The sequence below is a fragment of the Petaurus breviceps genome, unplaced genomic scaffold (genome assembly GCF_028583685.1).
Source record: "Petaurus breviceps papuanus isolate PSGF00001 unplaced genomic scaffold, PetGlider_PUasm1.0 490, whole genome shotgun sequence".
In the NCBI taxonomy this organism is placed as follows: Eukaryota; Metazoa; Chordata; class Mammalia; order Diprotodontia; family Petauridae; genus Petaurus; species Petaurus breviceps.
Genome location: NW_027186352.1, coordinates 11,304,139 through 11,316,184, shown reverse-complemented (window position 1 = coordinate 11,316,184; position 12,046 = coordinate 11,304,139). Strand labels below are relative to the sequence as shown.

General features: G+C 44.7%; 1 protein-coding gene across 1 annotated transcript in view; it reads right to left on the bottom strand.

Annotated features, from left to right (window-relative positions):
- Positions 1–1,521: 1,521 nt before the first annotated feature.
- EEF1AKMT2 (EEF1A lysine methyltransferase 2) overlaps positions 1,522–12,046 on the bottom strand; it is a 125,454-nt gene continuing 114,929 nt past the window's right edge. The window contains exons 5-7 of the mRNA XM_069101749.1: positions 8,653–8,760; positions 6,338–6,554; positions 1,522–1,922 (exon numbers count right to left, since the gene is read on the bottom strand). Coding sequence (XP_068957850.1) covers positions 1,828–1,922; positions 6,338–6,554; positions 8,653–8,760 — 420 coding nt within the window. The 3' untranslated portion in view covers positions 1,522–1,827. The remainder of the gene's footprint in view (positions 1,923–6,337; positions 6,555–8,652; positions 8,761–12,046) is intronic.

Here is a 12,046-nt window from a genome sequence, read left to right as displayed (position 1 = left end):
CTTGCTGAATTTAAATACATTCATCAAATTTTCAAAAATGCTCCTACAGTTTCCTTAGTTCCTTTTTTGCAACACTGACCATAACTGCTTTTCCAAGCCAGGAAAGTCTGGGGGGTTTGGGGGGGGCGGGGCGGGGACAGGGAAAGTATATGATGACAAGAACTGTGTCTTGGCCAGATTATCTCCCCTCCACACTTCCCTCACCAACAAGCTGAACACTAAGGGGAGAGTTATTAGTCTTCATATTGACCATAGAAGCAAAGCAAGCAATGTCCTCTCAGTGGTAAACTTCAATGCTCATAGGAAAAAAGAAACAAAGCAAATTTCCTAAAGCTGCAGAAAGGATGCAATTTGAAGCTGACTCACTGTCGGCTCTTTGCAGGGTAATATCTGCCAAATGAATTATCATGGTTTGTTTTATGAAGTACTCTCACATGTTCCCAAAATTGCAGCCATTCAAAAGGAGTTCAGCTCTTCCTCAGATGGTGACAGAGTGCCCCACCTCCAGACACCAGGGCCCTCAGCTCCGCTATCACCTTCTCTTGCTAATCTGGCCCCCAACAATTGGGCTTTTCATCCCACCCTATTCATCGCCTTCTTAGAAAAGCTGGAAGATGGGGTGGCTAGGTGGCACAGGGAATAGAGCACCAGCCCTGGACTCAGGAGGACCTGAGTTCAAATGCGGCCTCAGACAATCGACACACTTACTAGCCGTGTGACCCTGGGCAAGTCACTCAATCCCAATTGCCCTGCCCTCTCCCCTCCAGAAAAAAAAGCTGGAAGAAAGAAACCATAGCAAGCGAGGTGAGCCAGGAGGGGACAGAGCCTGCCAACATGGCCACAGCACTCCCACCACTGAGTCACGGAGATCACACTCTGGTTTTGAAGGCTCCACCAGGAGAACAAATCCTGCAGGGCCTGCCCACACTGGAAAGGCTTCTCAAAGAGCCTGGCAATCGACAGGCGGGCTCTCCCGTGAAGCCCAAACAAGCAAGGTCTGGAGGGCACATTGTGAGGGAAATCACGGTAAAGCTAAAAAAAAAGCCCGGCGGTAGAAACGGGCTGCAATCTGCAGCAGTGGAGGGAATGCCACTGACGAAGCGCCATCTTCAGAGCTTTGACATCTAGGGATGTTTCTGCTTCCCCCATCAGACTTGAAGTTCTGAGGGCAAGAGGCGCTCCCTAAGGTCTGTCCTGATGTACCTATTACAAGGCAGGAGCAGCCTCCACCCAGCACGGCATGAGGGCCTACAGTGTCTCTGAGACTCACTTTGTAAACCCTCGAGAGCTTTAGAAATGCGAAGTACTGCTGAGCTACCGTTTATATGCCAGATACCACTGAAAGGTAGTTTATTGTAGGAAAAACACAGAAATCCTAAATTAAAGTGAAATGGTGATCTTCACTGGCTATAATTCCAAGAGTCCAATAAAAAACAAAAACAACATATTTTTTTTTAATTCTAAACCTGAAATGGAGCTTTGGTCAATAGCAGTGTTCAAAAATCACACCAAGACAGAGAATTAAAATTACAGTTACTTTACTGCATTTGCATTTTAAATTGTCCAGCAATTACACAGACTTGTTTTAATCAAAGAAAATATGTACATTTCAAATATAAAATATGTGCAGAATGATTCTCTGTCAGCCTCTCCAAAGCAGCCCCTTGTGGGCCCAGGATTCCTCACGGCCCCAACGCAAGCATTTGGTAGATGCCGCCCTCTATTTGCCGCGTCCTCGGGAATGATCTGCCCACGTGTCTATCTCTGTCAGAATGAATGAGACATTCAGGCTTCTCAAAAGGAAACTGATTTGTCCAGAGAAAGATCTCACTTTTTTTGGAAAACTAATGCTGTTACGCTGTTTCCAGATCTCCCTCCAAAGGTAAACGTGGGTGTTGGCAGTTCTTCCAGAATTTCAAATCCTGTAGGACAGAATTAAGTTTCCATTAGGGATGGCTCTTACCTTGACACAGGGGCATCAGGTCAGCACTCCACTGACCCATTCTTTACAAAGGTAGGTGATTCTACCCAGCACCTTGCCAGGGAGCCTTTATTATACATCCTGATGCTACCATGCCCGGCTCCAAAACTGTAAACTGGCCAGGGCAAAGAAAGGGCAGAAAGTCAGCATCTGGGTTCAGACATTCACCCATCTTCAGTTCCCTGCATTCTCATTATAACCCATCTCACTTGATCTTTCTCCCACAAGTTTTGAAACACAGAAGGAGACAAAGCTTAGAAAACAAGCATAACTCAGCAGATATGGAAACCAAAGAAGTAAGTTTGGTGGAGGAGAGGAACAACCAGGCTAAGGAAAAACCTCATTCTAAAGCCCACGACGGATGTTCCGTGCATTCTGAGTAGCTTTCTGGAATTGGATGCTGCACACCAACGAGAGAAAACCAAAAACCAACCAGCCATCGTGCTATCTGCTGGTAACCAACCACACAAGGCACCTTGCAATCTTTCCAATGAAATGACCTAATGGGCAAAGGATCATTCAACTGGGAGGAAAGGGAGCTCCGTCCACACCACCCCAGGGTTTTCCCTTGACTCCACCTTCCACGTCATCAGCCAGCACCAAGCTGAGCAGCTCGAACTCACAAATGCTGTAAAAGGAGGATGCGGGGCCTACTTCCTCCTCCTCAGTCAGGGGAAAAAGAAGACGCACCTTGAAAAACAAGACAATGAAGGCAGATTCACTGTAGTAACTCTGAGTAACAGTTATAAACAGAGAGAAAACCAGAGCCCTTCATAGGGGTGCAAAGCTTGGGACAAGAATCCTGAGGTGGCTGTGAGGAGAGCCTGACGCAGGATTTACTGCCACACACTCTTCCAGCATCCTGTGTGGAGCTCCAAAGACCACTTTCAAAACACTGGGGCAAACACATGCATGTCTTCAGAGGCAGAGCAGAGCTCTCTAACATCTCTGCTTGTCACTGTGCCTGTCAAAATGATTAAAAGCTAGACAAGCCTAAAACCTAGCATCTACAAAGCCTTTATTCAATGCACTTCTTAAAGGCACTCAACTAGGCAGCAGGAATGTCGAGTATTTATTTTAAATGCCATGATGAAGGGGGAAAAGAGCTGCTACCAGGTGGTCCCAACGGGCATCACAGCAAATCTTAAGGCTGGGAGAAACAAGTCACTTATACACAACAGCAGCAAAGCCGGGAGCTCCCAGGTCGAGCTTCAAACATGTCCAAAAGCCAGGTTCCAGCACTTGGCACCTGAGAGTCATGGACTAGATACAAAAGGTCCTTGTTAAGTCAGCCCCTGGGGCTAGCACTTTATTACCCAAAGGAAAACCATCTTGACTTGAAGGAGGAAGGGTGCACAGGCCAACCTATACTGCAACAGCAGGTGGTTTGTGTTCTCCCAGGATTTCACTTTCAGGGTGAGTTCAGAACTCCAAGGTCACCTATGTGGTCCTTCAGCTACATACCTGAAAAGCACAGCCTGCCACCCACCCCCAGCCCATACAATAAAGAGGACAACTGATCTAAAGAGAAAACTAAAGAAAAGCCAAAGATGCCCCCAAAAAAGCGTAGCTTCCCCGAGAATGTGTCCAAGACAAAAATGACCAAGAACAAATACAATCTGTACTAACTGAATACGTTTCCAAAGGAATTTTACAGCTATTACATTTTCCCTTCTCACAATATTCCCCCCATAGTAAGCAGGGAAGATATATCTCCAGCACATCTGGAACTCTGCCATGGAGCTGCTAGGCTGTGCTCTGCATAGCCCGGCCCCTACTAGGCCTACACCCCGCCAAAGAGAGCAAAGACCTGTAAAGAAATACTGACAGCAGCTTTCTTTGCAGTGGCCAAGAAACTCAGGAGGACTCATCAACTGGAGAAGAGCTGAAGCGAGTGCAGGGGGTGAAGGGAATGGAGGAATGCACCGGAAGTGTCAAGAAGGGTGAGTCTGCAGAAGCCTGAAAAAATCCCATGCAAAGTGAGTGAGCAGGCGGAAGAACAATTTCTGCTGCTACAACAGCACTGCAAAGACAATTCTGTAAGCCTTAAGAGCTCTGATCGTTCCTTTGGGCACGTAGACATACACATGTGTGAACACACATGTGTGCATGCGCACAGGCACACATAAGCACATGCATGCACACACACACGCACCCTCACACACACACACACACACACACACACACACACACACACACACACACTCCTCACCAGGCACAGAGAATCACTTTGGGCAAAGCTGCTGCAGACTGTCTACTCTGAGACCCTCAGACGCTCCGCTGAGTGAGATGATGGTCTCTGGCTCCCTTGCCTCTCAGCATTTCTCCCCCTGAGCTGCCAGGAGGCAGGGCCCAGGGACTCAAGGTCAGAAAGAAAGGCCTGCACAAACTGTGGAGGAACGGGGGGCACCAACGAGGTGCCAGGCTCTGTGCTAATGAGCCACACAGAGTGACAGAGAGAAAACAAAGCAGTGTCAAGCAGCAGAAAGTGTGAAGAACACAGACAAAGCAGAAACCAGCTCTTCTGGGAAGGTCCTCGAGCCCTGGAAGCCATGAGAGCCTTCCAAGCATGGAGGCCTCCAGTGGAGATCAGGGCAGTGCAGGGCTCCAGGAGGCCGGGATGACTGCACCATGGGAACCCAACCCTGGGAAGAGTCACAGGAGCAGGGAATAGCTTAGGACAAGGAGACCAAAGGCAGGGGGCCAGAACCAAGGCCTGAGGAAGGCCTGAAATGAGGCGCTCTTGGGATAAGCAGAGAAAGGAGAATATAGGTAAGAGACACCAGTTATTCCACTAATAATAATGACAGCTAACATTTATAGAGCACCTACTGTGTGCTGGGTACTGTCCTCAGTAGTTGAGAAATATGATCCCATTTGATCCTTGTAATAAGCCTGTGACACAGGTGCTATTATTATCCCTACTTTACAGATGCGAAAACTGAGGCAAATAGAGGTCAAGTGATCCCCCAGGGTTACCCAGCTAGGAAGTGTCTGAGGCTGGATTTGAACTCAGCTCTTCCTGCCTTCAGGCCTATCACAGAGCAGGCACCATGCCAAGGGCATGCACTCACATGCACGTGAATGCCTACGTGTGTTCACCTTGTCTCTCTGTGACGAGAAATGGCCACGTAAGAGTGACAGGAGAACATTGTCATTTCCTCCTAAAGTAACATCCTGGGCAGCACTGACATCATTGCTACCACTCTATAAACACCGAGAGCAGAATAAGAACAAAGTCCCCTGACACCTCCGTTCTTCTCTAAGCCATCGGGGTCAGTGAAAGAGGAACGCCCTCAAGAGCACAGAACACTCACTTATTCATTCTATTATCTGGGGAAGACAAGAGAAGGCCGAGGGCATGGAGGCTGTGTTTCAGGCTCATCTCTTCAGAGAATCTCCAACCTTCCCTGTTCCTGTTGAGGGCGCCCCCGTCCCAGACACCAGAGCTCCTGACGGCCTTGGGGTCTTCCCCCACTCCTCCTCTTTTCACTCCCCCAGACCCATCTTCTGTCCTCTGACAGTGCCCTCCCCCCAGACCGGGCCCTCCCCCCTCATGCTTGGCACACCTGGACTACTGTAACAGCTGCTGGGGAGTCCACCTGCCTCAAACCTCTCCCTACTCTAATGAGCTGTCAAAGTGACCCCCCTAATGCCCAAGTCCCCCCTCCCTATTCAGTCTACTTCAGTGGCTCCCCATCACCTCCAGAATCAACCTTCTGCTTGACTTTCAAAGCACTCATGATCTGGCCACTCCTGCCCCACTCCCACACTCCCATCTTCTTACACCTCGCTCTTCTATACAATCAGAGATCCAGGAACATTGGCCTCCAGGAAGACACTTCCTCCCCTAGCTCCAGTCATCTGTACTGGCTGCCCTCCATGTCTGTAAGTCTTTCCCCTCTCATCTCCACCTCCTATCTTCCTAAAAGTCTGAGACAAAATCTCAGCTTCTGCAAGAACCTTTCCTGACCTTCCTCAATGCAAGTGCCTTCCCTGAGACTATATCCAATTCATCCTCCTTGAGAGCAGGACTGTCTCTTGTATTACCTTTCTCTGTATCAGCACGAAGCGCAGTGCCTGGCACCTGTGAGTGCTTAATGAAGGGTGGGCGATTTGACTTCAAAGCTTACAAAGAGCTCTATGCCCTCCCTTGCATATGCCTTTGTGCTGCCTTGTGACTAAGGGGCTTGCCCGCCTAATGAACTGGGCCACACTCTGAGCCACACATCAGCACTGTTAGCCTGGAACCATGCTGCACACCAACAGGAAAGTTATAGACCACTAGAAAAGAAGATGTTTCCATGCCACTGACCTTTGGAAGACTATATTTAAAATTGCATATGGACCGTTTACCTTCACTGAACTCATCCAGCAGCTCATCCTTGGTCCAGTTACAAGAAGTGATGAGAAAGAAGCCTTTATCTTGTAATGCCCTGGAGAGAGATTTCACATACTGCCTCCTCTTCTCAGATGCACTGTCAGGATTCAGGCTTATGGCATCAAAGGTTCCTTTGTCAATGCAAATATGAAATCCGGATAGTTTGGTGGAAGGATTCAAAAAGTCTTCCACCTAAATAAAAAATAAATATTTGTGTAATGATGATGAACACAAATCTTTTCTTGGACTTAGATAAATCAACTACAAAGAATACTGTGGAAAGAATTAATCAGTTAATCCTCATTACATTTTACTTTTACAAAACACTTTGTATTAAAATGTTAAAGGCTTCTTTGAAATACTAAACAGCTTCTAGAAGATCAGATTAGTTTCTGTGAGCCAGACCTCAGAAGCAGATTCATGCTGACTCCGAAACTCTACCAATTTGAGAAGATATAACCAGAACAAAGCCAGGTGTCCTACTAAAAGTAAAGTGAATCATGTGAGGACCACAGACCTGGTCTACTAAAAAGTGTGTTGGGCTTAAACAAGTTTAGGCTTACTTTCCAAAATGAAAACTACAAGATTCGGCCACAATAGAACACTAAGACAAAAACCCCCAAATTCTAATTCTGGCTCATGAAGCAACAGCAGATATGGGAAATCAAAAGCTTCCTTGGCTTCATTTAACCATTTGTGATAATACTCACTGGTTACACAGTTTAAAGAAATAAGTGAACGAGTTTGCAAACCATAAGGAATGAAAACACATTGAGGAACACTCTGCTTTTCAGAATTCAAGCTAAGAAATAAATTTCTCCTTCATTTTTTGTACCTTATTAATCTGTAGTGAGAACACTTGCTTTTAGAGTCACAGGATGTCCAAGGTCCCATCTAGACCTAAACCTCACTCTATGATCTGACAAAATGGGCTCAAATTACAGCTGTCCTCATCACACTACTGGGATAATGGACTGTTCTCTAAGCCTCCTTTTCCTCATCTGTAAAATTAAACTGCAACAGGATCTTCCAAGGCTCCTTCTAGTTGTAAATCTTGCAATTCTAAGTAGAGCTTAATACTGGTCTAGATGATAAAGTACACCCTTTTAAAAGTCAATGTTAGTCAACTCCATTATTTATATAAAATGGATAAAGTAATTCTGCATAGACAAATACTCAAGTCACCTACATTTGGCTTTGAATTGTGTTACTGCAGTTACATATGAAAATGAGTTTGCTTTTTTGGTAGCAAAAAACCTGCCAATAAAGTAGGTACACGTCATCTAGGAAAGGGTTGAACAAGCTTTGTATGTAAGTAAAATAGAATACTACTATGCAATAAAAAGGATGGCTAAAGAATTTGGAAACACCTGAAAGATTTCTATGAACTGATGCAGTGAAATATGGAAAACCAGGAAAACAATGTGTAAAATGACAATTTAAAAACAGTAAAAAGCATTGGCCCTGGAGTCAGGAGGACCTGAGTTCAAATCCGGCCTCAGACACTTAACACAAAACTAGCCATGTGACTTTGGGCAAGTCACTTAACCCCAATTGCCCTACCTTCCCCCCTCCAAAAAACAAAAAGAAAAATCTAAAAAATAAAAATAAAAAATAAAAACAGTAAACGGCAGTCAAACTGGAAAATCCTAATGGCCGATTTTGGTCCTAACAAACAAAGAACAAAACATCTCCCACACCTCCTCCTACACGAAGGACAGGATGCTGTACCTCCTCACAGATGTGGGCTTTGTTGTTGGCTGCCTATTTGGTTATGTGGGTATATTCAATGATTTGGAGGAAGAAAATGAGTATATCAGGAAATGACTGGTATAAAAACAAAAAGTTACCAATAAACTTTCTCTTAGGAACATGTCCATTAATCTGACAATTTAGAGCACTTCAAACAAAATCACAAAGCCATTAAGGAAAGAAATGACTAACAAATAGCAGCAAAGATACTCAGCTTCCCTGGATCAGCAGCAGAAAAACTGAGTCAAAGGCCTCAGGATCCTGTGGATTTGATTCTGTAGGTCTCTGACTTCTTCCTCTACCAGCCTTGCCGCCAGAATTACACATAATTTACTTAAGACTTTTTCCAAAAGGACAAATATTTTCCTCCAAACCATGTCCTTGCTGTGATGTGCACACTGATTTCAAGTCATATCGTTTGTAACTGAGTCTGAAACAACTACATGTGCATTTAAAGGAATGTAGTATATGAAAAGGGGGCTGATGAATATATAAATGCTTTCCTTTTTTTTTTAACCATTAATAATAATAAAATTACCTGTAACTTAATGTTAGGTAAACCTTCCTTTTCTATTATTCTTTCAGAAAGCTGTATTGCCAAAGGAGAGTAGTCAATTCCAGTAACATCAGAGTATCCCAATTTTGCCTAAAGATAAAAAATAATTAACAATCTCTTCTGCATAAATAGCCTATGTACTCACATTCCTTTAGGGATTTTTTTTTAGTACAGCCAACAAGTGACATATAATCTATAGCATATTACAGTATTTAAATATTTGTAAAGGGATGTGAATACAAGCCAAAAACCATCACAATTGATTTCCTTTCACACAATTTGGTTTCTTTTTCAAAAGAAATGATACTTTCCTTAAACACTCCAAAATAATGAGAAAAAGCATTTCCTCAGAGAATAAGCAGTTTCAAATTCTGATATGGACATTCATTTTTTAACAACCACAAATCTGTCACAAATATGGCTCAATGAAGTGAAACTTCTTACACAGCTGTAGCACATCTTAGTCTTCAAAGGCCTTTCCCATCTAACAACATGTGGCAAACTGAGCAAGACAGACATTGTTAGCACCTTGGCAGAGAGGAGGTCTCTCACCGAGGTTCCAAGGAGCTTTAGCACTGACAGTGGCTACACCCCAGTCAGCCTTCTCAGCACAAGGGTTAAACCAGGGTGAGGATAACTGACAGACCTCAAGCCCACTGGTTAGCCGCCAGCACCTGAAGCCTTTCCCCAGCAGAATGGGCCGATGAGAGCAATTTGTGGCAAAGGCCACGAGGGTGGCTGAAGCAGGCGCTGTGGAGTGTGGCCAGGGGCATCCCCTGCATCCCAGGACATCGTCAGTCACCTTGACTTTTGTCCCACCACTGGACTTCCCATGATTCTGGAGGAAAGAGTAAAGCTGATGACTTTTTGCAACTCTGCCTCACTTCAATCTAATTTACATGAAATTCAAGGAGCATGATGCCATTGGTCCTTTTCAAAAGTGAGGGTCAAACACAGATGAGGAGACTGAGAGTGCTGCTGTGCTTCCAGGAGGCTGGTCAGGGGCTGACAAGCAGCAGGGCCAGAGCTGGTCCTCTCCAGACTGCCCACCTCTTTGGGCTTTGGGTACCATCTAAATCAGGGGTTCTTAACCTTCCTCTGAGGTCCAGCACCCCTTAGGCAGTCAAGTTTCTTAGACTCCTTTCATGATAACTTTTTAAAGGCATAAATTACAAAGTATTACAAAGAAAACTAATTATATTGAAAGTTTTTTTTTTAAGTTCACAGAGTCCAGGTTAAGAAGACCTAGTAAAAAGGATTCATGATGAAAAATGCTGTCCCCCTCCAGAGAGAGGAACTAGGGGTACAAATTGAGGTAATTTTTTTCACTTTATTTCTCTTGCTTTTTTCTTTTTTTTTTTCAATATGGCCAATATGGAAATGCGTTTTGCATAACTTTACATGTATAACTGATATAGTAAATGCCTTTTTAATGGGCAGGGGAAAGGGGGAGGACAAGAATTTGGAACTTGAAATTTTAAAAGAATTTTATAAAAAATAAATTAAATAGCTCAATTATTAAAGAAGGAAAAAAAGGCTCCTGGTAAAAAGACCATCACATCAAGGTCAGCCCTGATGAGAAGTGACACAAGGGAAACATGTACCCTGAAGGCCCCCTTCTTCCTCCTCCCTTCCCAGAGCAGCTCAAGTCATGGTCTCTCTGCTAAGTCTCCCTCTGGAAGCTGTCCTACACTCAGGGAAGCCTGCACATTTAACACCACTGGCCTGGCTCAGTCTGTCCCACATGGTACAGGGATTGGTTTGTCACATCCATGTGCTATCTCCTCAAAGAAACACTAAGCATTCAAGTTACAGCAGGAATAACAGCCTAATCGCGCCCCCCCCCCCCCAGGCAAGTCAGGCTAATTTTTCCTTTAAAAGTTACTGATAACATGAGAACATCCCTGAGACTTAGTGGGCTGGGAGACTACTAGAGGCTCCGGCTACAGGAGCTCCAGGGTCCCAGGGAGGACTCAGGAGGCTCAGGAGAAGATGCATTATCTCAAGGCTTCTCCTTGTTAAATATCCTCATCCCTGGTATGGTTGAGTAATCATGTTTTGTTAACTATTTCATGATCTCAGAGTGGATTATCTCCTTCCTATACTGAACCCAGACTGTGAAACTGACCTGAGTCTGGCTCAGCCCAAAATAGAAATGCAGGGACAGAGCTGTCCATTTCCTCCAGGGCATCTAATGCCAGGTACCAAGTCGATACCAGGAACTCAATAAAGGTCTGTTAACAGGGATTGACTGAAGGTCAGGTGTAGCGGCATCCACACTGGCATCCACACCCAGGATGGCTGCTAGCACAAGTTCTTAGATCTGCTTTACTACGAATGTTAGCTGTTTAAGGGGTCAACAATCTTTTTTAATTACATTCACTAGTTCAGGGGAAAAGACAGCACCCTAAACTTCAGAGAAAATACAAAGAAAATACAGGGAAATAAAGACCAACAGACAGGGCTCTGACTGCCTGAATCAAAGCAATATTGCTTTACACTTTACACACATCCCTGGATTGAGACAACTTTTACATCTGAGAAGCTCTGAACATACTGCCACTCAGAAATTCGACCAGGGAATCACAAGATCCTTAAGTATATATACACTTCTCAGAGCCAGAGGCATCACAATCCCTGTGACTCAGAGCCTAATTAGAAATTAGCAAAAGGTGTGAAAGCCTTCCTACAAGCAAGCTTCCCTTAAAGGGTCTCACTTGAGGTCCATTAATGGGTCGGGGAAGATCTTAAATCCCATTAACATTGGATAAGGGTAATGAACTGGGGCTAGAGGAGTTCCAATTTGACCACAATCCCCTAGAGCAGCTTTCACTCCTGGGGAAGGAAGCTCCATCCATTTATCCCTGAGGGCTCTGCTTGAACTAAGGACAGGTCGGCTAGGCTAGGCGGCAAGGATCAGAGAGCAGGAAATGCGACCAAAGGAGAGCATTTTCCTCACTCTCAAATCCAACCAGGCTCTTCACAGATCTCTTAGATGTCACAATGGAGTTTCCTCCACCTTGTCATTCTGTCCTTCTCCCTTAAAGATCACTCCTGAGGGCAGTCAGGTGGCACAGTGAACACAGCATCAATCCTGGAGTCAGGAGGACCTGAGTTCAAATTTGACCTCAGACACTTGACAGATTTACTACTACTGTGTGACCTCGGGCAAATCACTTAACCCCCATTACTCTGCCTTCCCCCTCAAAAAAAATTTTTTTTTAATTAAAAAAAAAAATTAAAGAGTGACCTGAGGCCAGCTAGGGTCTCAACTCTACCCAGTTGAAACAAGTATTTTCTATGGGAAAAAAAAAAGGTTTGGCTTTTGACGCTGATGAGATTATCGAACAGTGAAGTTTTATCAAACAAGATCTTA